The sequence below is a fragment of the Battus philenor genome, unplaced genomic scaffold, assembly GCF_028537555.1.
Source record: "Battus philenor isolate CCGP_79_NKW_IND1 unplaced genomic scaffold, ilBatPhil1.0.hap1 SCAF_15, whole genome shotgun sequence".
Classification (NCBI taxonomy): domain Eukaryota; kingdom Metazoa; phylum Arthropoda; class Insecta; order Lepidoptera; family Papilionidae; genus Battus; species Battus philenor.
Window position 1 is genome coordinate 12,755,390 of NW_027181677.1, and position 25,073 is coordinate 12,780,462.

A 25,073-nucleotide genomic window follows, 5' to 3' on the forward strand; every position below is an offset into this window, starting at 1 on the left:
AATGTTATTGGTCCCGACTTATATATGTACCACCACCGAGAAGTGGCAAGAAACTCGACTTATGTATTTTATTATTAACAGATATTTTATTTATAACAGATTTCATTCCGAGATGTACTAAATCTCGTGAGCAGATGAAAGTCAAGTCAATAGTCCCCAAGAATCTTTTTCATTCAAATATTATAGAGGTTTCAGAATCAAGTTGTAAAAGCATTCACTTAACCCCACAGGATTTTTGCGCAAGCGGTGAGGTTTTTCAACTAATTTATGATAATAATGCCTAATTGGTTGGTTGCCCATTATAACTCTTAGTTTTTATAAATTAATTGTAGCTACTGTTCAAGTTTCTAAGTACTTCATCTTCATCAACACAAACCATTTCAATAATGTGGGTGCACGTCCTACCTGCTTTTGTCTGTTCTCCACTCTAGAACGTTAAGGCTCGAGCGGCCGTGTGTTCTCGTTCTCTACTTACAATTATACAAAAATATAGTCATTCAATAATTATACAAACATAAATGTCAATTGGAATATTTCCTCGAAAAATTTTCATACACTTTTGTTTGTTTCCTACAGATAATGACACAAATTGTATATCTTTTAACCATCTTGCTTATTGTCTCTTATAATAGTGAAGAAGGGGTTATGGAAAATACAGCATGATCCTCCCCGCGAGCACCCCCCTCTCGCCATGAGCATACCTAAGGCGAGGTACAGCGGTTTCGGTAGCACTAGAATGCGTCTGTGTATAAAACAAATCGTTAATAGTTATTACCTTAACTCTCCACTGTATAAGAATCTCCCGGGTGTCGAACGCCAGCACCGGGACGACGTCCTCACAGAGTATAGCGAGGGTGTTAGACTCCTTGTCCAACGTGAACCCTGACTCGAAACCCAGGAACTGCTGCAGGGATAGAGACGCCTTCGTCTGACCGTTCTTTTGGCGCTCCTTAAGATCCTTGTAGAGTTGCAGGTGCACGCAATCTGGAGACCAAACATAAATGTATTGCATGAGTGACGTCATTAGTTAAGAAAATTGTCAATGTTAAATATTGAAATATGTTTGAAGAAAGTTTACAATTTTATACATTTAAGCAAATTTATTTTGATTTTATAACAACTGTGAGTATCGAAGTTGCGTGGATTGACGATATCTACACACGATTGAAATCCCTTCAACCTGCGCTAAGAGTTTTGTTACAATTTTTCTAGCAGGGTGCTTAGTTTTATACCTCTTTTAAGCAAAGCTCTAGGATTCCTGGAGAGCTTTTGCACGGGCCATTACATTTCACCCGATTCTTTGGATCACTTCGTTCTGAATGGCCACGAGGATGCTTCGGTTTCAGCTGTCACTTGTTGATAATATTCCTTTAACATTCTGACTCAACGCTGCCTGGAGGGCCGAACTTCAACTTGGTAGGTTTCTATTGCTTGGCAAAAGGAAACCTTGGGTACTTTACTAATCAGCAATAGTATAATGTCACTGTCGAATAGTAACATGTGGCGGACCCTACCACCTCATCCTCGCGGAAACCGCAAATGCCATTTGGGCAGTAGTGATAGTCCATTAAAAAAATTGGATAGGCCAATTTCATCAGGCAATATAAAATCTACAGGTACAGAGAGTAAATAATAATTAATTTTAATATGTAGTAATTCGAATTTCGAACGTTGTAATTGAGAATGTTGTTTATATTACGGTCAAATTTATTTTATGTAAATAATAAAATTAAATTGTGCAACACTATTGTTAAGTTCTTAAAAAGTTTTGTTGAATTGTTACACATATATGTATGACTGTAAGGAAAAAAGGTTTATTTTTCGGGATGCCATGACAATTCTTAATATAGTTAATATTGTTACAAGGCACGAGTTACAGAACCCTCTAAACAATAAACACTGAACCCTAGGATCAAAAAGTGCCGTAAACACGCGTGACTTTGAAGTTATTTATTAATTTTTGTGTACGGTTCTCGGAAATTCTAACCGAGTACTCTCTCGAACTTACTAGAACCTTATCTGTAGTTAAATAGGTGTACTCGCCATGTCGACAGTTCAGTGTTGTTTTTCGTGTATTATAATTAAGATCTACGATCAGTGATACAAAGTGACTATTTGGCAAGTTATTTGGGCAATGAATTTCTTGAGCGATTTGGAAGTGTACTTTGGACTAAGCGAAAGTATACTTTGTGTTAAAGTAGGGTGACGAACTGATTTATAAATAAAAGACTCCTTGAGAACCAGTGGCATTTCATTTTAAGTCAGAACCCACAGTACGTAAAAAATCGGATGATTTTCCTTTGATTTAAATGAAACTTATGTAATTATATAGTTTAAGCTAGCAAAATACGGTCTTTTGTTTACAAAGGTTACTTGTGTAATGAAAGTTTGTATAATCGCAGGTAAGTTATTAATTCTAATTTGATTAATAAATCTATTGTAGTCCGAGCTACTATGTTACCAACTCTCGCATTGTTTCTAATTCAACACGATTTAAATGTTAAAGTTGGTTCGCTTTACAAAGGGGAAAAACTAATAGTTCTATGCTTTGTGTAATCCACTATACTGGTATTTTCCAAGCCGTCTGGAGTGGCAGTGGGCGTGGTATGTTTTTTTATCGTCCTCGCTGTTGGGGACCTCTCTTACCCCTATCTTTTGTACAGGTACTTTGTTTTGTTTTAATATTTTTTTCATTGAATAATTTTATGTTCGTGCTCTTCTTTCATTCATCTTATGATCTCTTTCTACATTACTTCTACCTTTTTTTAATAGTTTTTTTCTCTTTTTCGATACTTTTATTTCGTCACCTCATTCGTCAGTTTTTTTAATTTTTAATTTTTCTTTTATTTTACAGAATTTAATTTACATGCCAATAATTTTATATCCTTTACATTAATTTTAATTTTATTTACAGTAATTTTAACTTTATTCACATTTTGCTTAAATTATAAACTTTGTCTCGCGGTATTTTTTTTGCTCCATTTTTGGGGTCTCTCATACCTCTCCTGTCATACATCGCCTCTCATCTTTTGCCATTCCTCCTGCTACGTTACATTTTTTATTTTATTATTTTTTCTCTTTTTATTTTATTTGATAACAGTATTTCTATACTCTATTTTTTATTTTATGCTTTTCTAATTATATCGGTTTCCTTTTTTATTTACTACCATAGTATTTTGTTTTGGTTAGTTTTTATAAGTTATGTATTATATATGATGTATATATGAACAGAACTTTTCAGGGCGGCGCATGAACTGACATCGTGGTGATCTTTGAGGGAGGCATATGGAGGTGAGCGTCTATTGGCTAACATGATGATAATCAAGGTTTTTCCGCAAGGCAAGTGACTGCCCTAAAAATTATAAAGAGTAACAAAAATAAAAGTAACTGTTTTGGATATTTATTTAGGTCTAATTTAATTCATTTCGTTTTTTTCAGACACGTTATTTTTATTTACAAGAAAATTATTAATTCTTTTCGATTTTTCCTGAAAATACAGCGGCAAAAGGTGTGGGGTAAAGGTACAGAAAATTAAGGACGTCAAAAATAAAGGGCAAATAAAGGCGTGTATTATTTAAATAATCTTATATAATTTACAAGTGCATATGAACCTTGTGAACTTGAGACCGTTTTATGACTACGTATGTGTATGGTGAAGAGCTTCGATTTTATAAACAGAGAACATAATGGCGGAGAACGAATCCAGGAGCGACAGGGCTCCGGCTTTGCGTCACCCGACACCACGCCCTAACGAACCGCAGCCGGTGCAAGTAATGATCGACTATGGAATGTAAGGACAATTACACACTACATCGGTTGGTCATTTATTTAATCATATATCTACCCTGCTTAAGTTATTTACATACAAGAGGATTAATTATTCAACAAAACCCGGCGATAAATATTGCACATCGACCTTTGGAAAGAGACAATCGGCTAATTTCGGCTTTGTAGAGCGTTATTTCTGTCGCACGAAATAATAGTTTAAATCACAGATAGTGAAATGGAAGTAACTAAGAATTAGAATTATTATTATTTTTTATTACAATGTCTCATTTTAACAATACGTACAACGGTGTTTATAAAGCTGTAATTTTCCTGAATCCATAACGTTTTTTATTTTATTTTAGCCTAACCTAAAGCTACAACTTCTAGAAAAAATTTTATATTTTGATTGATACTTGTTGTATCAGCTCCTAATAGATACCGGACTGTTTGTATTTCGTCTTTTGAAAACAGAAGGAATAGTCTTTTTCCGGTATAGCTTTTAGGACCTTCTTCGATTTGGTTTTCATCTCTTCAATAGTGTCACGGTTTCCCCGCATTGACCTTTTGAGTTTGCTGAATAGCTAGAAGTAGCACGGAGCGAAATCTGGTGAGTACAGTGGTTGCGGTACGATATCAGTCAAGTTTTTTAACCCTTTCAGGACCATAAGGTTACGGTACCTTATTTAATCAATTTAGCTAGATGTAATGAATTAATAGGCATCCTAAAAACATAATTTATACTAAAAATTCAAAAAAGTTTTACATTTTTTCTGGAAATTTATGGGACAAATATGTCCCTATGGTCGCTAAGGGTTACTTTCTACTTAAACATCTAAATATTGTTTTTTTATTGGTAAGTCTGTTTTGTTGTAAATAATGTACATTTGTTACTTAGTGTACTTTTTTTACTTGTTTATGAATAATATAAATATAATAGGGCAAGTTATTTGTGGTACTCGGCGAAACAATTCCTGTTGTTAGATGATTGGTTACTGATTAGATGGATTGTTTTTTTTGAGATGTTGAAGGTTCAGGTGATTCTTGCCGTTGAAGAGTCGTCGTTTCTTCTACCTCAACATCAAATACCCCTTGGTCATCATCCTGTACTAGAAGTCTTTGGTCTTCGTCATCAAGCACTAAGTCATCTTCCTCATCGCTATTGTCACCCACAAAAATTTGAAGAATTTTATTTTTTCGAAGTTCAAAAACTTCACGTCCCTTACGAAACATATTCTGCGAAGAATATGAATAAGAAAATGATAGCATTTTGGTATATCACCAGGCCAAAAGTTAAGAAATTCTGTATAAAAAGTATCCCTTTACGCCGACAGAGACATCCGTGTCCCATAATCTTTATAACGATTTATCACAGAATACAACATAAATACATTACTACTGAATATTTAGAATAACAATTTACTTACCAGGTAATGATAATTTGACACTGTAAAAACTTGAAAAGCACTTTTACAATATCAATTATTTATTCCAAACAGCAGATCATTCGCGCCAAAAGAACTCTAACGTTCCGGTGACGATAGACAATAAACGGTGTTAGATATCATGTATTTCCAGTAAAAAATAATATAAAGGTACTTTCCGAAATGTTAAAACAAAAAAATAATTTACAATGGTTAAGTAAATATTTAATTAATCCATGATTTTTGCTTGGGACACCGACGTCCCCGTGGTCGTGAAAGGGTTAAGGCTTTTTTTTTCAAAAAATTGAGCGGTTTTGACACCAATTGTAACAAAAAAATTTTTACTTGGAGATAATCAAACCTTTTGACAAACAGACATTTGGTAAATGACAGTCCTGCCAACCTAGGAACAAAATACCTGCCTTCCTAATGCGCGGAAATTTTAAATTACAATTTCATCTTACTTTTTCACAGTATATACAATTGTTGTTAACTGCAATAGTTATAATAGAATAACCATTTCATATAGCAACACCTACCTCTGAATACGAATATAGTTGTACAAATGATATATACATAATATGTTAGTATAAATAATTAAGAGTGAGGCAGAAAATATGGCGGATTATTTGTAAGAACAGTGATACTTTTTTTACAGTAACTGAAATGGCCAGCATTTAAAAAATATTTAAGTTTCATATTTAAAATTCTCAAAGGCATGTCCATCTTAATATTAATGATTGAACGCATTAAAATAAATGACATTATATTGAATTCAAAGTATTAATGTTAACCTAAATGTTAAATGGAATATAACAAAGCGAAAAAAATAATTACAGTAAAACATATTTTTTGCCAGCCCCAAAAAAATTACGATTTAAAAAGTCCGTTACAAAATCCGAACGAATAATAAAGTCAAATGTTTGAAAAAGGAACAATATACTTTTTATCCACACAACAAACACGTTAAAAAAGTAAAGTGAAAAGTAAATGAGGAGGCCTTTTCGCGAAACGGAAAAATTGAAACGACTCCAACCGGTGCTACACGCAGAACAAACATATTAATTACGGACCTGCGTCCTGGAAAATTGAACTTTATTCCGGTACCGTATAGCTTGTTTTGCAATGACAATAAATATTCGCTTAAACATCCTCTTTCATCTATTATCTTACAAGGTCCGCTGAATTATTATACGAAGTAATTTGTGCTTTGTACGTTTAACTGAAGATACAAATTCGCTTGTTGGTACTAAAGGGCGACACATGACAACCACTACATCAAAATCGAGTGTTCCATTTTCGAATTAATTCGGAACCGTTTTCTAATTGGCGCGACGTGACTCGGCTGTGTTCGTATCTAATCAGCGAATGTTTGAATTCCGAATCTAATTTGTGTTTAGAACCTCCGCGATTGTTTCCGCTTTGTGTGTGTGTGTGTGTAATAGTTTCAGTTGAATCTATTCTTACATACACAGACATACACGTCTTTTTCTTCAAGGCATTAATACTCTAATAGGGGCGCAAGGATACCTTCAAGATCTGTCTCTTCAGGAACGAAGATTATGTTTTCTCTGGCGTTGAGTCAGGTTGTGTTGCCTTTTGCATTATGCAAATTATTATTATTATTTTCATAAATATTCTAATTTTAGCACACTAAAAGATATCTCTACTTCAATGATAAAGGTAGAGAAAGAAAGAGAATATTATGGAGTCGAAATTGTTAATAATCATAATTTTTATCACAAGTGTTCGAAATTTAAATAAAAAGAAAGTATTTATTCTTATTTTAAGTAATAAATAAAGTGACTTTTTGTGCGAGATTGCGACAAACCAATAACTTTTAACAGTCTCTCTCTCCCTCTCTCTCTTTAGTTTCTGTTAAATGTCGGCTAGTAGTGGGAGAAAAGGTGTACCAAAACCTTTTCTCCCACTACTAGTTCTGCCCGCACATAGATGTAACATGGCGCGTCTAAGTGACTACTCGGGTACACTATTCCTTCGTCGCTCCGGTTGTTGTTGATAGAGTCAGTCCTGGTTCCGTAGCAGTTGCTGTTGTTTTATCTGCCTCTGTAGTTCTTATTGTTGATGTGTCCTTCTTTCTGGCTGCTTGCATGGGAATGTCTAATCCGTGTGGTCACATATACTTGTATAGGAAGTATGTTGATTCAGTTTGTATGGTCTTCACAGTGGCTGTGATACTAAAATCTTTACTTAAATATAAATCGACCTCTTTGAGGAACTACACAAAATTTCCCCGATCTCATTAAGGAGCGTTTTCGATCCAGTTTCGTAAGTAGATTCATCTAGTTCTGGCGAACCTTCATACAATAAACTAAAAGGGTAGGTTAACAAATACTATAATTTATTTACTGTTTGTGGATTTTTTTTTGTGGGCAACGGCCCCGGGCTATCTAATCAGTGGCCCGGGCAGAGCAGGGCTCGCCCGAGCTACCACTAAAATGTTTACGGCGTTTTCTTTACATTTAACCCTTACCATTGTAAACTCACTTAAATTTGCAAGCATTTATTAAACCGATATAAAGAATGTTTGGTTTATTTAAAATATTAAAATGTATAGATCATCTGTTAATATATGTACATCCTGTCAAAAAACAATGATTTACTAGTTATATAGTTAAAATTAATTATGGATTATTATCTGTCTCTACATACTTTCTACTAACAGACGTTATAGGTCAGTCGCATTCCAATATAGTTTCATAATGATCACTTTATACAGGGATGATTAAGAATAGTTGTAAAAACTTTAGAAGTTTTTTACTAAAAAATGAGCTATACATTTACCTCTTTAGAGCTCTTAAATCATAGATTATATACTTAGGATAAGTGACTGATGAAGCCAAGTGCATTGGCAACTTCAAGTGCCAGTGGGTAGGCCATATAGCGCGCTGATGGCTATTAAGGTTCTGAAGTGAAGACCACGGATAGGCAGGCGCAGGGTAACAAGTCTACCCGCAAGGTGCTAGATAAAGGCTTTTTCTTTGTTTGCTTTTAATTTGTATCGCTAGTGTTATATTTTAAAATATTTTTTTTCGCTTTTACTAAATGCAGACAGTTGGGAGAGGGTTGCCGCTATTTGATATCTTTTTTCTCCAATTTTTCTTACACAATTTTCTCTTATGGGTAAATATAGCTAAAATTTATACATATTAACAATACAATTTGGAAGTTTTACTCAATTATATATTAGTTGGTACATTATTTTACTTCAAGTCGCTGCTCAAGCGCTACAGACCGTTAAATGCCTTGATTTAGGACAATGTGCCGAACCAACTCATCAAAAGATTCTGCAGAACATTTTTTCTTGAGAAGGTTCGGTAAGTTGAACGGAGGTATATTAAGGTTTTCACGTAAGGTCACGAGGTTACGTCTTTTGGATTCGAATCGGGAGCAGTGTCTAAGTAAGTGATGAAAAGTCTGTACTGTGGAGTCGTCACATGGGCAAGTCTCATTATCGATTATTTTAAAACGGTGCAGGTACTGCTTGCAGTACCCGTGTCCGCTTAGTAGTTGTGTGTGAGATGGAACGATGTCTTGATGAGTTATCGCAGTTTGTTTATGTCGGTGAGTTTCGAAAGGAGTCCTATGGTATGTCGACCCTGAGCCGAGCTCCCATATCTAACCTGCCAAATGCAGTTGATTCGTTTCGACATACTACGTTTCGACTACTTATTGTTAAGTGAAATTGGTTCGAGAACACATAGTAGGTGTGTTTACGTATTCTGGCATATACAAATGTTTTTGTTGGAGATTTCATGACTGACCAATCTGGGATGGGTATCCTTGTAGAATTAATCCTTGGATACGCGTAAATTGTTATTTTAATAGTAACGACATATATTGGCAGTGAAACGAATGATATTTATTATATCATAATCTATTTACTTTTGTTACTTTTTAGGACGTTTACCCACAAGACGGATAAATTATCTTTTATTTGTAAATCTGTGGAGGAGCCAGCCCACAGCTGGAATGCCAATGATGACGTCGTCGACTTCAAATGCCAGTGAAAATTAAGATCTGCGAGGATTTAATGATCTCGCAAATAAAGGAGGACAAAAAGAGACCAATATTTCTCAAACTTTGCAAGAAAATTGTAAAAAAACAATCAGTAGAAATAAAAGTTAAAAAAGAGAATAACTGTACACAATAAAATAGCAAATAAAGCAAGAAAATGTAAAACTGGGGAATGAGGTGAGGAATGAATGATATCGAATGAAAGAGAAAGGTAGAAGAAAAGTGGAAAGAAAGATGAAGTACGAAAGATTATAAGAAGAATGCAAAAAGAGCGCGCAAATAAAAGTAATGTGAAAAAAAAATTAAATGAAATAAAACATGTCCTTCTCAAAGATAGGGGTACGAGCGACCCCCAATAACGGGGCCATAGAATAAAAAAATGATAACGTCTTCTTTTAAACTGGTGAAATTCTAAGTCATAATTTTTGAAAGAAAAGAATTTAATATTTCGAAATGACACACCGCCATTTTGATTTTTCATAAACGTCACAAAATGGCGTCGGTTACTTGTTATCTCTTTCAGAAAGATTTCACTTCGCATCTAAAACTTAAGCTAGGATTTATGCCTCGCAGCCGGTGACCTGAAAAATGTATAGAAATTTACTTCATTCAAACGGAAATGTATTAAAAGAAAGTAAGATTATTTGAATCTTGTTTGCTTTAGTTGTTCATATTTTATGAAAACAATATTGTTCGTATGGAATACATTTGTTTTACAACAATATTTTGAAATTGTATATATTCTTTTTTAAATATTATTATGATTAGCTCATTAGATCACCAAATCACATCATCATCTATGAATAGCTGAGTCGAGAGAATGATGAAGAATGCGCCGGCATTTTTAATTTCAAATTCTCTTTATGTATCTTGTGTACAGAAGTACGTCGAATTTATTGTATTGTAACATACCATTCACTCGGATGTTCTGAAAGTTTTCTCCAAGGAAAATCACGGCATGAGAGGACGAATTCTGTTTACCCCGGGGATCGTTAACATGTGAATAAGTTATGTCCCGGGTACAAACGGAGCGCAGAGTTACTAAGCGACGCCATTCTTACGGCATAAATAACGATTCGTCGCTTTTCCGGGACAAGCTAGCTTTGCCCGTGATGAGCTTCGGAAGTATATATCGTATCCACAAACTCCTTAATTGTAATTTTTTTGTTATTTCATTACAACTGTGTCTTATATATACTTGTTTCATTTTCAAAATGTTTCTAGAACTTTCCATGTTGTATACACATATAATTGTAGATGTATTAACACATTTCGTATTTTTCAACCATAATTTTTATCTATAATTTTTAGTTGATCGAAATATTTAGAACTTTGTTCGTTGACTTATTTAAATGTTGATATTATAATGTACACCAAAAATAAATTATTAAATTTCATTTAAAAGAACAAATGTTGAGTTTCTGGTCGGCTCTTTTCAAATAGATCGTTCCTAGACGATGGTAGCTTACTACTTATAATGTTATAATAATATGTTAAAATAATCGATGATTCAAAAGTGCATGTAAAATATCTACTCGAATAAAGATATTTTGAATTTGAATCTATAACGCCACAGAACATGTCATGTAATATACTCGTATATATATATATATAGGGTGGGCCATAAATTTTTACACTTTTGAAACATGTGTAGAAATAAAAGTACAAATGCTATTTTGTTTATGATTTATTTACCGTAATTATCATTTATTAAAATTTATATTTTAAAAATTACATCGTCGAGATGTGCTCCGTCTCGCCGTTGGCCCCTTACTCTCACGGTTTTGGAGAAATCAAGTGTTGCTATTTGCAAAAATTTTTGGCCCACCCTATATATAAAGGGCATTCTACTGGTTCGCAATATTCTTCCGAGATATATACCTTGGACATTAACAATTTATTAAGTGTACTAAATAACTATGAATTTTGACGGAGAGCAGATGAAAAAAAGCTTTAATTGGTTCGTCATACCATTCGGAACTCTTTTAAAACTAAGTTTGACGTAATGAAATATGTTAGGAGAACAGGAAAGTAATGTCGCTTTCTTAAGTTAAATTCACACGAATACATTTATTAACAAGTTTTTATTTCTAATCAACAACCTTTTGCCGTCTAATATACAAATACAATGCCGGATCAGTAAAAATCAAACGACATTACTTTCCGGTTTCCCTAATATAATAAAATTCATGAATAAATTGCTCTAACCACTAAATCAAGGAATTTAAAAAAAAAAAACATAGATATTTATGTTAGTTATTTGTATATGGAGATAAAAATAACTCAAGATTCGATTCGTTTTAGTTCATAGTCGTAAGCTAGATATACGTCTTTCTCACAGGAATCTATCTATCTATCGTCTATAGCGTTATTATATATATATATATATATATATATATATATATATATATATATATATATATATATATATATATATATATATATATATATATATATATATATATATATATATATATATATATATATATATAAATAATTAATAACGCTATAGACGGTTTGCAATCAACTAAGTACTTTTATTACAGATTATACATACATCGTTAGTTCACAACTAAGACACTAGATGACGCTAGTGCTAAATAAATATTATTTTGTTGTATTTATTTAATACATATATATGTATGTATATACTTTAATAGTCACTCTTGGAAGACGAATTGTCGATCGCAGTATCATACTATGGTAAGCAAAGGAAGCCGCTGCTCATCCTCTGGAATCTTGTTTCTGAGCAGTGGCAATCCTATATAATTAATGCACAAAGTGTTAAAAGGTTGTATCTTGGGAATCAAACCTGCGACTTAGGATCGCAAGTCACATTCCTCTACCGCATTACGGTAGTAGTACTCTACGGTACTTGCCTATTTTGATAAGAATACGTGTAAGCTTCTTACCAGCGAATTTACAGCCTATTTAGTTTGTAAAATTGTAAAAAGAGGTAATGTGATCCTATATAATAAATGTACAATGTGTGAATTATGAGATTCGAATCGAGATTTCCGATTGCAAGTGTCAGTCCAGAGCTGGGCTACCACTACTCGTCGACAAAGTCACTATAAAGTAGTTCAATTTGATACAATTTTCTATAAATCATTTTTACAATTCTTATCTAGATATACACATACAATGATTGGAAAAATAAATAAATAAATAATACATAGTAGATACTGTAGTTAGAGTATCAAATTTATTTCGTCTTCAAAACAATTTGAATTTTAATTAATGATTAATTACTCTGGCATTGATTAAATATTAATTACAACTCTGTCATCTCCGTTCTTCCATGAAAGAGTAAAGGTTTAGATAATATTAATATTTGAACGAAGTAATTGGTCGGAGGAAAGTGTTTCTAGATAAATGTCGTTTTAAATATTTAGTTAGGTTATATTGGTAACATTATATTAGGTGGACCGGAAAGTAATGTCGCTAAGTTAGTTAAGTTAAATTTACACGACGACATTTTTAACATGTTTTTGTATTTCTAATTAACAATATATTTTTGTTATATAGTATAAAATTATTCAATGCCGTAGTGTTAAAAATCAATCGGTTTTTTTGTAATATATCGACTCATTTTCACATTTCAGTTATCACTTCATACAGGCTGATTTGAGATAGGTTTGAAAGCTTAAAATAATTAAAAGTATAGCTAATTTGCGGTCATTTAATATATGGTACACTTTATCTAATAATCAATTGTGTCACAGATAAAAAATACCACAATGGTAATATAGTAAAAAAAATGTTTTCAAATTTCGAATCGCGTGTTCAAATTATTTATTGTTTGCTAACTATCACTGCAGACTGTAATATCAGAAGGTGTTACTGTATAGCTCATTTGTGGTCATTTAATATATGGTACACCTTATCCAATAATCAATGATTTCACAGATAAAAAATACCACAATGGTAATATAGTAAAAAAAATGTTTTCAAATTTCGAATCGCGTGTTCAAATTATTTATTGTTTGCTAACTATTACTGCAGACTGTGATATCAGAAGGTATTAATGTATAGCTCATTTGCGGTCATTTAATATATGGTACAACTTATCCAATAATCAATGGTGTCACAGATAAAAAATACCACAATGGTGATATAGTAAAAAAAAATGTTTTCAAATTTCGAATCACGTGCTCAAATTATTTATTGTTTACTATCTGTCTTGTCGCATTTCAATAGAAGAAATGCTAAGTACAAGATGATTGAAAATAGGTGTAAAGGCTTCAAAGCTTTTAAAACTATAACCATTCACTCTTTGCATTTAAATTCGAAATTTAAATGTAGTGCGTATTAAAAATTCTCTCGTACACTCGGATTCCCAGGGACCGGTTCATTACGGTCGCGATTATACGCAAGCGGCGAAACCTCCGCATTTCAAATAGAGAACCCGGCGCCATTGGCAAAAAGCTCACGTGTGTCGGCCGAAAACGCGTGACCCCTAACGAGACCTTGGTGAGCTGATATAAAGACGTCCCCAAGCAGGTAAACATGAGAAATTTGAAGGTAACATAAATATTTTTTGAAAGCATTGTTCTTTATTTAAAAACTATTCATGATCCATTGGATGAGAAATTATATAAATACATTTAAAAAACTTTTAAGTTAAACGGTTTTTTGATACCCATATTGTGGTTGTTGAATGAAAAATATGTACCTAGTCCGCTATATTGGAACGGCGTCCATCTTGAATTTTAAATTATGACATAATCATCGTCTTTTACTAGTGTAGCCCTTTCATTTGATACCCATATTGAGAGAGTTAAGGAAAAATATGTAATCCGTTATTTTGTATCGGCGGCATCATAGATTTATAATATTATTGATTTTATTATATTGTATTGTCATCTAAATAAAATGTGTGTACCAAATTTCAGATCAATCTGACAACAGGAAGGTGCTTAAATTTCAATTTCTAATTTTGAACCAAATAAACAAAAAAATAAAAAAGGTAGGAATAGGTAACTCCAGATGACTTTGTTACTATTGGAAATTTATGTGGTATGTCTATGTCCAGCAGTGGGCAAATTATGGCTGAAATGATGATGAAGGAACAATTTCTTTTCTCTCTAGTTAAAATTCAATACAATCGGTTTATTTATTTAAAACAAAATTATCACGAATGAACTCAAGGTGGACAGATAGTTTTTGTTTAAGTGTTTTACTTAGTTATGATCTTTAAAAGACGCTAAATATATAGGCCACTTAAAAATGCTACTATTGCAAATTTATGGGATGCGTCTATATCAGTGAACAGTCTATGGCCGAATATAAGAATAAGGAAAATGAAAATATTTTTACCTATAATTAAAATTCTGTACAATTGTTTTATGTTTAATACTTATTGGCCTGATGAAGTTGCGTCGGAGATATTCGAAGAACTTTCAGCTAAGGCTGTCAAAACGCGTAGCAATCTGTCTCAAACGCGCCAAAGAAGGAACTTCAATTGAAAGTGAGAACGCTGTAAGCGACGAAAGAAACTTCGGCAACGCTTCTGTCTAATATGGTCTCTTATCGTATTTAATGGAATCAGGCTTTACCTCGCGGAAGTCCATCATTAGTAAGAATAGGACCAATATTTACCCACACACGACCAGTGTCAAACACAGAGTCACTCTGTGTTTGGCACTGGTCGGTGAAACATGGCTCCTGAGGAGGCCCCGTGGAGGGGTGAAACACGTGTTGAGTAATTTGGCGGTGGCGGTTGTGTGATTCGCATTGTTTGCCGCATACGCATTTATCAGCGGGCTGGCGGGCGGTGCACTTTATTGCACGACTACCGCTGCATGTGCGGAAGTGGCTAAATATTGGTCCTTTTCTTGCTTAGGAAGAAACTCCGGCAACGCTTCTGTCTGATATGGTCTAGTATCGCAATAACTATGAAGTGTAAATAAATACTCCTAGACCAGGGCTTCTTAAACTTTTGTCAATCACGACCCCATTTATGATTGCGAGTTTCTTGACGACCCCATACAAATATAAAAGAAAAATAAATTAATATTTTGTGATGATTTATTTATTAGATAACAATATGCATATACATATGAAAATATATAAATTTAGAATTCGTTTTGAAACATACGAAATACTAAAATTCAAAATTATAACATTGTATTTATATTAGTTTAAAACCTTTAACAAATGCGCGTGTCTAGACGCTGCAAGTCCACTGTATACCACCAACTCTAGTGATGTTATAAAATGGTATATATAAATATTTGATATTAAAATCTCCCGACCCCATTTGGGGTCGCGACCCATAGTTTTAGAAGCCCTGTCCTAGACGATATAAATATGCTCTGCGATGGTATCAAGAGAAGGGGAACCGCTTGAAGTAAATATAACATTTAGTAAAATAAGTACATCTAGTTAAGTGACGAACATCTCATTTGTTGTCAGTTGTTGGTAGCAAGTTTATCACAAACGCACCGCACTCAGCTCGCTGTCAGCCCGGGGGGTAATCCCCCGGGAGACAGACGTTTTGACGTTACAGACGTCGGATTCTGTGCTCCAGACAAACATCTTAGTGAACGCATAAATATAAGTAACTTACATTGTAATTATACTAATTAACATGTGCGAGAAATGTTGGCACAGTTATTATAGATTTGTTTACGATAATAAATTAATCTGATATCCTGTATATAAGATAATTAAACATCTCTTCATTCTATCTATTTTTAGGATATATCGTTCATTCTTATAGTTGGAGGAACAGAATCTTTTTTAGGTTTTAATAATTATATCACTTTGTCCATCATTTATTTCTCTGTTTTTCTTCACACTATATCACACTCCTCTAGCTTACTATTTTTCTTCACACATCACCTTCCTTTTTTCTCCTTTACTACTAAAATATCACAGTGCGTCTTCTATTATATATAACTTATTTTTAGGCTTTGGTTAATTAATGTTATTAATCTATTTACATTTTACAAATTTCCATTCTTATCCGATCCTTACTACTCTGTTTTATTTCTTTAAACGAAGAGCGACATACTTCGTCGCTCACCAAGGAGGCGATCTTCGAGGCAGACCTGTGGACATCTATCGGCTTAAGAATAACTTGGGGAGAGTTATTCTGACCTAATTTTCCTTTTGATGATTACATGCGATATTATCAGAGATTATAATGGTTGGTTCGGCACGAATTCTGTTAAATGTACTCATATATATTAACATATAAATTAAAGTTAAGAAAAACTAATGTAAAACAGAAAATATAGGTCTAGTTCATGTATCGACTGATTTGAAATTGCATAAAAAAAACACCTATGAGATGAAAAAAAAATATAATTCATTTATAAAGTTATAAAAATAGAAAACAATTTGTTCAGAACACAAATGAATTATCTGTAGCAAAAATAACTTATATTCGTAAACATTAAGAGAACCGGGTCAAACGTAAAATGTAGACAGCAAAAGAAAACATCGTCGTAAGTTACATCGAACTGAACTATTTGGCTGGAATAAATTATGATACAAGGCTTCCGAGGCCAAGTACAGTAGGCAGCTTAATTCGTATGAAAGCGTCCTCGGGGAGTCCCCTTTGTCCTTTTTCTATCAGGATATCTATAAACTATGTTTAAGGCGACAAACGGTAACCCCGCGAGACTGTTTCAAACAGCTTTCTAGAGAGCTTTTGATGTTATATTTTTAGATATAAAAAAGGACCAATATACCTTAAGTTTTTGTACAAGGGTTGATGCTTATACATATTATAGTATATACATATATAACTCCCACTGCTGCTACGCCTTTTCAAGGATATCTATAGGAAGATATATCATTATAATTATGTTGCGGATTGGTGATCTATATGTGATATTTTGGTACGCAGAGAACATTGCTATCTATCCTTGTAATTAATGCACTTAGTGTTAATTATATAAGGTTGTATCCCGGGAATCGAAACGCGACCTATGATTGTAAATGTCAGTTCTCCAACCACTGGGCTACTATTGTTCATTGTTAGGATGTAATCCAACTAAAAACATCTTGCATCATAAGTAATTACAATAAAAATACATTAAACTACCACCAGGTTACTGTTACATTTTCGTAAAGACTGGAAGGTTATGTAGAGACAAAATTGTGAGAAAAAAAAATTTAATACAATACATTTTTTGTATCATACCAACCAGATAATAAATCTGCACCTAAAAATCTATCTTATATGTCAATCATATGATAGTCAAAATAAATTGATTATTATTTTTGTAACCAATTGTTTATTATACGGATAATTCAATGAATAATACGACCAATTTGAAATACCTTTTTTTATTTAAGTAATGTAACATATGTCATAGTGGTTACTTTAAACAGTGTGAAATAGATGTAAAAGCTTTTGCTGAGAAATAAGTTATACATTTTCTTTCCAAACTTATCATTTACCTTTTTCAATGTCTTTCATTTTTTCCTCTAATTTTCTTCACAATATCTCTCATTTCTTTCCAAACTTTTCTTCTATACATCGCCTCACTTCCTTCCGCATTCGTCAAAATTTCTAAAATATTTACGTTTATTATTTTTATCATTTGTAAAGCTACGAGTATATATTAGAATCTTAACTAACCAATCATTATGTATGATAGAAAAATAATAAATTAATTTTATTGGTTAGTAAAAATTACAATTTAAATTCGCGTAACGAATTTCCTGTGAATCTCTCTCCTATTAAGTTTAATGAAAGGTTCCTTGGTGAAAAAAAAAAACAGTTCGTAGGCAAGTTACGTTCTCAGGGGTCGACGGGTTGTTCCACTTGCCTTGATAATTAGTGTCTCGGTTACAATGTTACAATTTTTTCTCCTTAATTTCTTTTTAATAAAGTCTTAATTACATTTCCGAGTCTTAATTAGAACGTATTGCTTAATATTTTCGTGGTAAATTCGAATAATTATTGACTAGAGTTTTACATATTTAATGGAATCAGGCGTTACCTCGCGGAAGTCCATTCTAAGTAAGAAAAAGACCAATATTTAGCCACTTCCGCACATGCAGTGGTAGTCGTGCAATAAAATGCACCGCCCGCCAGCCCGCTGATAAATGCGTATGCGGTTAACAATGCGAATCACACAACCGCCACCGCCAAATTACTCAACACGTGTTTCACCCCTCCACGGGGCATCTTCAGGAGCAATGTTACACCGATTAGTGCCAAACACAGGTATTTTTGTCCAAGGAGGTGGTGCACTACATGTGTGGGCATCATTATTCTGTGAAGAATATCCCGAAATAGAGAAACACCTACCTTACTCACACCGAAGCCAATGAACTAGTTCTGATTAGCCAAGGCTACGGTAGAGAGACAGGTTCAAGGACGCCACCATCCACAAACCTCAGAGTCTAAACCCCTCACTCTCGGGCTATATATTCATCATGTAATCATGTACATTTGTACACGTAAACTACCCATTATTAGTACTTTTACCTTTTCCATACTATGGTTGCCTTTAAGAGATTGCCTTGTGTGATAAGACCGCCTATTGTACTTTTTTCATACTATTGTGAAATTTATTATTGAATAAAGAATATAAGTAAAATAAAATCATGCAGCGGTAGCAATATCACGTTACACGAACTCAAGACGATCTTAAATATTTAATGGAATCAGGCAATACCTTGCGGAAGTCCATCCTAAGTAGTAGTGTACTAATCGGTGTAACATAACTCCTGAAGATGCCCCGTGGAGGGGTGAAACACGGGTTGAGTGATTTGACGATGGCAGTTGTGTAATTCGCATTGCTTGCCGCATACGCATTTATCAGCGGGCTGGCGGGCGGTGCACTTTGTTGCACGACTACCACTGCTTGTGTGGAAGTGGCTAAATATTGGTGTTTTTCTTACTTAAGACGATCTTTACCAGACAACCTTTGGTATCTCTAACTATCTGTACTGTGCTAAATTCTAAATTAAACCTTTTAAATAGTGAACTTTATTCTTTGTTTTTTCTCATATAAATATCGAACATAATAGTTAGTGAACAAAGAGATTTTAACCAACACGGAATCTCAAGTTGAAATGATAGTTAGCAAGACACAGAAGGCTTCTAGGGTATTAAAGCTCTGGAGTAGGGACCACAGATGTTAACGTGAAAGTGGACTACCTTTCTGTCGATCATATTTGAAATAGGGTATGTCTGTTTCCAGTGTTACGTATGAAGCGCTGATAATAAGAAAATACCTATGTTATTATAATTTAAATTATAGGTTTATCATCTGCCAGTGTTAACCGGAACACAGATAACAAATAAAAGTGAAAATATAACCGTCATTCTATACCGTCGGGAGCCACAAGGGCAGTGCATATTTGCTATATTCTTCTATTGGAGTAAATATTAGCAGACTCCAACAATGCTTCAGGCGTTCGAGTTGGAAGTAGGAAGTTATTGCACTTCCGGCGTAAATGGAAAACAAATATTGACAATATTAAATAAATCTGATATTAATTAATTATGGTTCTATTATAATTAATTTAGTTTAATTAATTATCGCTTTAGTCAAGAGGAAAGTTTTATATAAATCAATTTAATATTTTCTTTCGATTCAATTATAATTTTGATCCATAACCAGATGTATCAATGTAAAATAAAGATAGCTTTGTAACGAGTTTTGTGATTAACATAACAAATTGTATTTGATATTGTTAATTCTAGGTATATCTCGTTTTTGCGACCTCACTTGTCATGGGTGGACAGGGACTACATTCTTTATAAAATTTATTTACACTATAATTATTATAATATCGGTTTTCTTTTATCCTTCTTAATATCTTTGAATAGTTTTTCTATTTTCTATCATATTTTTTTTCATTACTTACTATACCTTGTTGCCTACTCTTATATATACATATATATCTTATACATATATGTATCATTTATCTATCTTACATAAATATATACTTGCTATACTCTTGGATATCTTATCTCGTGGATACTTCTAGTTCACAATTATAAGTTAACAATAACATTCCCCTACCTGTTTCTAATTTTTTGTTTTATGCTTTTCTAATTATATTTATTTATATCTACGTTCCTTTCTATTTTTGTCATTTTTATCACAGATTATTTCTTCCTTTTTTTATTACTTGACTACTTTGTTTTGTTACTTTTTTCAACTATTTCTATCACCTTTTTTAGTATGCCAGGAAGGTCTGTCGGCTTCCCATTTGATTCAACAAAGAGGTGATATTTTCTTCTTCTATCCTTTTCCTGCTTGAAATGTATATACAGGATAGAATCCGTAGACGAACAAAAGCAACTGATCGTCTACCGGGGTGGTAAATTGAAATAGCAATGAACACATAGCGTGTATAACAGATAGTCGCTAGGGTTTTTAGATTTTGTAGTGAAGATCACCGGCTATTGTAAGATGTCAGTCAGTCTACTTAGGCAGGCCATTGTCTACCTGTGGATATCGTATAGCTGATTTAATGAACATGTGTGAAATTAGCGTGTATAAAAAAATTATGCTATATTTTTATAGCATAAGCTTTTAGCTTTTAAGTTAGCTTTGAGAGTAAAAGCGCATGCGTCCAGTTGTAATAATGCCGACCGTATACACCGTACCAGCCACCCTCCAATTTATATCGAGAAGTTGTTTTGTGCCGTGTATCGTTCCTTTTACTTTGTTTCCCCGCTCTTTTCCGGAGCAATTGCGTGTAATATTTCCGTTTCAATTCTAGTGAATCGGATATTTCGTTGGGCACACCCTTTACATTTGTATCCACATTTTTAACTGATGATTATCGTGTGAAAGTCAATAATTGTAAAGAAATTTGAGGATTTGTTCTCTGTGTTTGGCACTAATCGGTGTAACATAACTCCTGAAAATGCCCCGTGGAGGGGTGAAACACGTGTTGAGTGATTTAACGGTGGTACTTGTGTAATTTGCATTGTTTGCCGCATACGCATTTATCAGCGGGCTGGCGGGCGGTGCACTTTGTTGCACAACTACCAATGCATGTGCGGCAGTGGCTAAATATTGATCCTTTTCTTACTTAGGATGGAATTCCGCAAAAAAAACGCCTGATTCCATTAGAAATTTAAGGATTTGTTTACACTTGACCGTTTTTTTTAATATTCGTAATTAATATTTTTTTTACTATGTGTAAAAAATCTAAGTAGTAAAAAGTATTTTTTAAAAAAATGTTTTTAGTTATTAACGATTTTATACTTTAACATTTCATAGTTTATTTACTGAATAATTGTTTTTTAAAGGTAATACACGAGGGATCTCCTAAGATTTAAAATGTACATTGCTTTCTAAAATATTTTAATGTTACCTTGTAACGATTTGTATAGTAGTCTTTTTTGGATAACATTAAAATAAAATAAAATTTGTAAATACAAATCCTGAAAGAATTTGAAATTCAAAAATTTTACATGAGATGGATTACACTGGACTTTAAGATTACTTTATCAGTCGTTTTGACAAACTTTGCGATTTTGCTATTTAAAAGTCGACGTGGGCACCTTATAAAGAGTGAATAGAATGCTGCAAATGAACAAATCATCACTTTAACCCATAGACGCCTACTGCAAAACATAGAGCTCTCCCAAAGAAACCTATTGGGGGATATAATATAATTACCATGCTACGTAGGGGGATTGGCGATTGCAGTGTGGTATTATGGTACGCAGAGGACGCTGTTGTCCATCCTCTAGAAACTTGATTGTGAGCTGTGAAAATCCTATGTTATTTCTGCAAAAATTGTAAATCATATATAAGATTGTGTCTAGGGAATTGAACCAGCGACCAACAATCTCAAGTCACAGTTCTTACAGGCTACCACTGTTCAATGAATTAACACATCTAAACCACATAAGACTAACTGAGATAGTTGTCAACTACAATTGATTAAAAATCAAAGTATGCTAAATGAAATCTAGTTTTAAATTGTCAAAAGTTTAGAAGTGACCTTATCTGGATTCTATATATTTTAGATTGTTTCAAAAGTGACAACACATAGTAAAATGAATTGTAAGCAACCTTGTATGCGAGGTAGCTAATATACTTGTATATCTTGATATGGTAATATCAGATAATAATTTATTTAAAGTGATAACGCGTTTGAAAGCACTAAATACGTGACAAGTTTGAATGTCGACTGCATTTCAAGGTTGTCACTTTATTCAAATTGACTCAGGGGTGTGGTTCATGCAATCTTTTAATATTTTACCTCATGAATCTATTTGTTTATAACAGTGATTCCCAAAGTGGTCTATATCGACCCCTAAGGGTCTATGACAACCTGCAAGGGGTCTATGTCAGCAAAAAAAAATTGGAGGTCCATGAAATGAAAATGGGGGTCCACGATAGTGGATCTCAACACATACACTGATAGTACCTATTTACTTACATCATACTATCTTATAATATCAAATAAAATTGTGTAAGTTGTAGGATGTTGGTATTCGCTTTGTGGTCGCAATACATTTTGAACTTGTAAAAACACTTGTAAAGCATCAGGTTCATCCTTCTCACTAAAAATACTGACTTATTGCTTATGTTATTTTATTTATAGTTTATTTTATATTTATTTAATGGTACGTATATTTTACATAACAGATACAAAATTTTATTTTGAGTAGTTTCAATTTGAATTCAATTAATAAACGTATAAATTAACATGTGTTTTCACTTTAAGTTTTTAACACTAAACTTCACTACAGTTAAAAATTTACAGGAAATCAATATCAGATAAGTAGGGGGTCTACCCAACACGGAAAAACATGGCAAGGGGTCTACGACACAAAAAAGTTTGGGGAACTCTGGTTTATAAGTTCCAGACGTTTCTAGATGTATACAGAACTAAAAGAGCTACATCTTCCCTCGACAAGGTGGACCGGCGAATTTGTTAATGCTGTCGCATGACGTTGCTTGCAGGCTTTATTCTATACGGTCATATTGAAAATCTATAGGGGAGGCATTTGTCCAGAGGTGGAAGAATTGCGATTAAAATTATAAGTCATCTTAAATGACTAGTGGTATCCTTCTATATTTAAACTTACGACTCGCGGAATGCCAAGTTGATGTGATAGTGGGTAAGTACGCAATACTTATGGGTGTGGGGGGGGGGGATTAGGTTTCTGGATTGAAGATCACGAACTGGCTAGCCTAGTGGAGATCGTCCACCAAAAACATGGGCAAACAACCTTGTTAAGGTAGGATGGTCAGACACAGTTTCCAACCAGTAATGTGGTTCTCTGGTCAAATCTATGGGAAGCTCTATGTCCAGATGTGGACTTGTTCGAAAGGATGACAATGAACATATAATACAATTAAAATATTTTTTGTTTCATTATCATTGGCGAATATAAAGCTCAACGAATCCGCTGGCTTGGTCACTTGGAACGAATGGGATCGGATCGGAGCGTGAAGGTAGCGTACCTGGAAAAACCGAGGGGTCGAAGACTAGTGGGTAGACCCAGGTATCGCTGGATCGATCGCGTGGAGGCAGACTTGCGCGAATTGAATGTCAACCAATGGCAGACGATGGCGCAAGATAGAGGAAAGTGGAAGACTCTCGCTTCGGAGGCCAAGACCCACTTTGGGTCATTGAGCCAGCGGAGTAAGTAAGTAAGTAAATTTGTTTGATTATCGCGCCTTTTTTCAGTTGTGTTTGTACGTGGATAGAGTAATGTTTTTAATATTTTCCTAGAAAATTGTCTTTTTTTCTCCATAAGAATCTTCCTCGTGGCATAAGGAAAATGTAAGAAATTAACAGAATTGATTATAACGGAATGAAATTTTTTAAATTGACAACATTGCAGAGTTAAATTTATTAATATTGGCATTACGATTTATTTCCGTTAATTTTTGGCACATTAAAAAAATTGATGTTCTATTTTTAAACTGTATTAAATCCTATATTAATATTCTCACAGAGTTTTTAAGTCCTTTGAGATAACAGCACATGGGGCCACAGAGCTTAATGTTTGACCGCTATCTATGCAAATAGCACATAAAGCACCGCATTTAGGACACAAAAACATTTTAATGCCGTACCGCGAAATTGAACTTTAAGCCCTATGAAATTAAATTGATATTAAATTATCATTTAGTAAGATCATAAAAGACACCGAAACTGCGAGTAAAAAATGTGAATTATGTTGCAATATGATCTTAGCAGAGAACGTAACATGTTTCTTGATAATCCATCTCTTTCACTCAACTTGGTAAAGACAAGGATAGAAATCGAGTTTATGAAACAATACATTTCATATAAAAGTTAATAAAATTTCTTACTGGTTTTACGATAATAGCATCCGTTCGAATCGTAATTTGTTTCTCTCGAACATTCTAGAAGTGCACGTGGTGTAGAAATAAAAAAAACACTATTTATAATATATATTATTTGTTAATAAAAATAAGTTTGTTATATCTTTCTGTAGGCTCTTTAAAACGTGGGTAGTCATATATAGAATTACAATACACTTCTTTTTTTTAATTTCACCCGCTATTGGGGGCCTTTCGTTCCCCTATCTTAATTATGGGACAGGGACGTTTTTATCTTTTAGCGATTCACTCACTTTTTTTTCTTTTTTAGTTCCATGCTCTTATGTCATACTTCTCATGATCTATCTTTCTTCTACTTACATTGTGCAATTTCTATCTTTCTTTTACTTACTTTCTACCCTTCATCCATCGCCCCACTTCCTTTACCTCGTTCCTTACTATCACAGCTTTAGGTTATCACATTATTTTACTTTATCTTTTCTTTTCTTTTACAATTATCACAGATTACATAGTTTTTGTTTTATTTACTTTACAATTATTTATTATTATTTTAACTACTACCTGTATTAGTACTGTATTACAATAC

The 25,073-nt window shown here is 33.4% G+C and overlaps 1 protein-coding gene across 1 annotated transcript in view; it reads right to left on the reverse strand.

Annotated features, from left to right (window-relative positions):
• The window catches only part of LOC137918621 (protein Dok-7-like), a 287,040-nt gene that overhangs the window by 45,250 nt on the left and 216,717 nt on the right, over window positions 1–25,073 (reverse strand). The window contains exon 4 of the mRNA XM_068761449.1: window positions 776–984. Coding sequence (XP_068617550.1) covers window positions 776–984 — 209 coding nt within the window. The remainder of the gene's footprint in view (window positions 1–775; window positions 985–25,073) is intronic.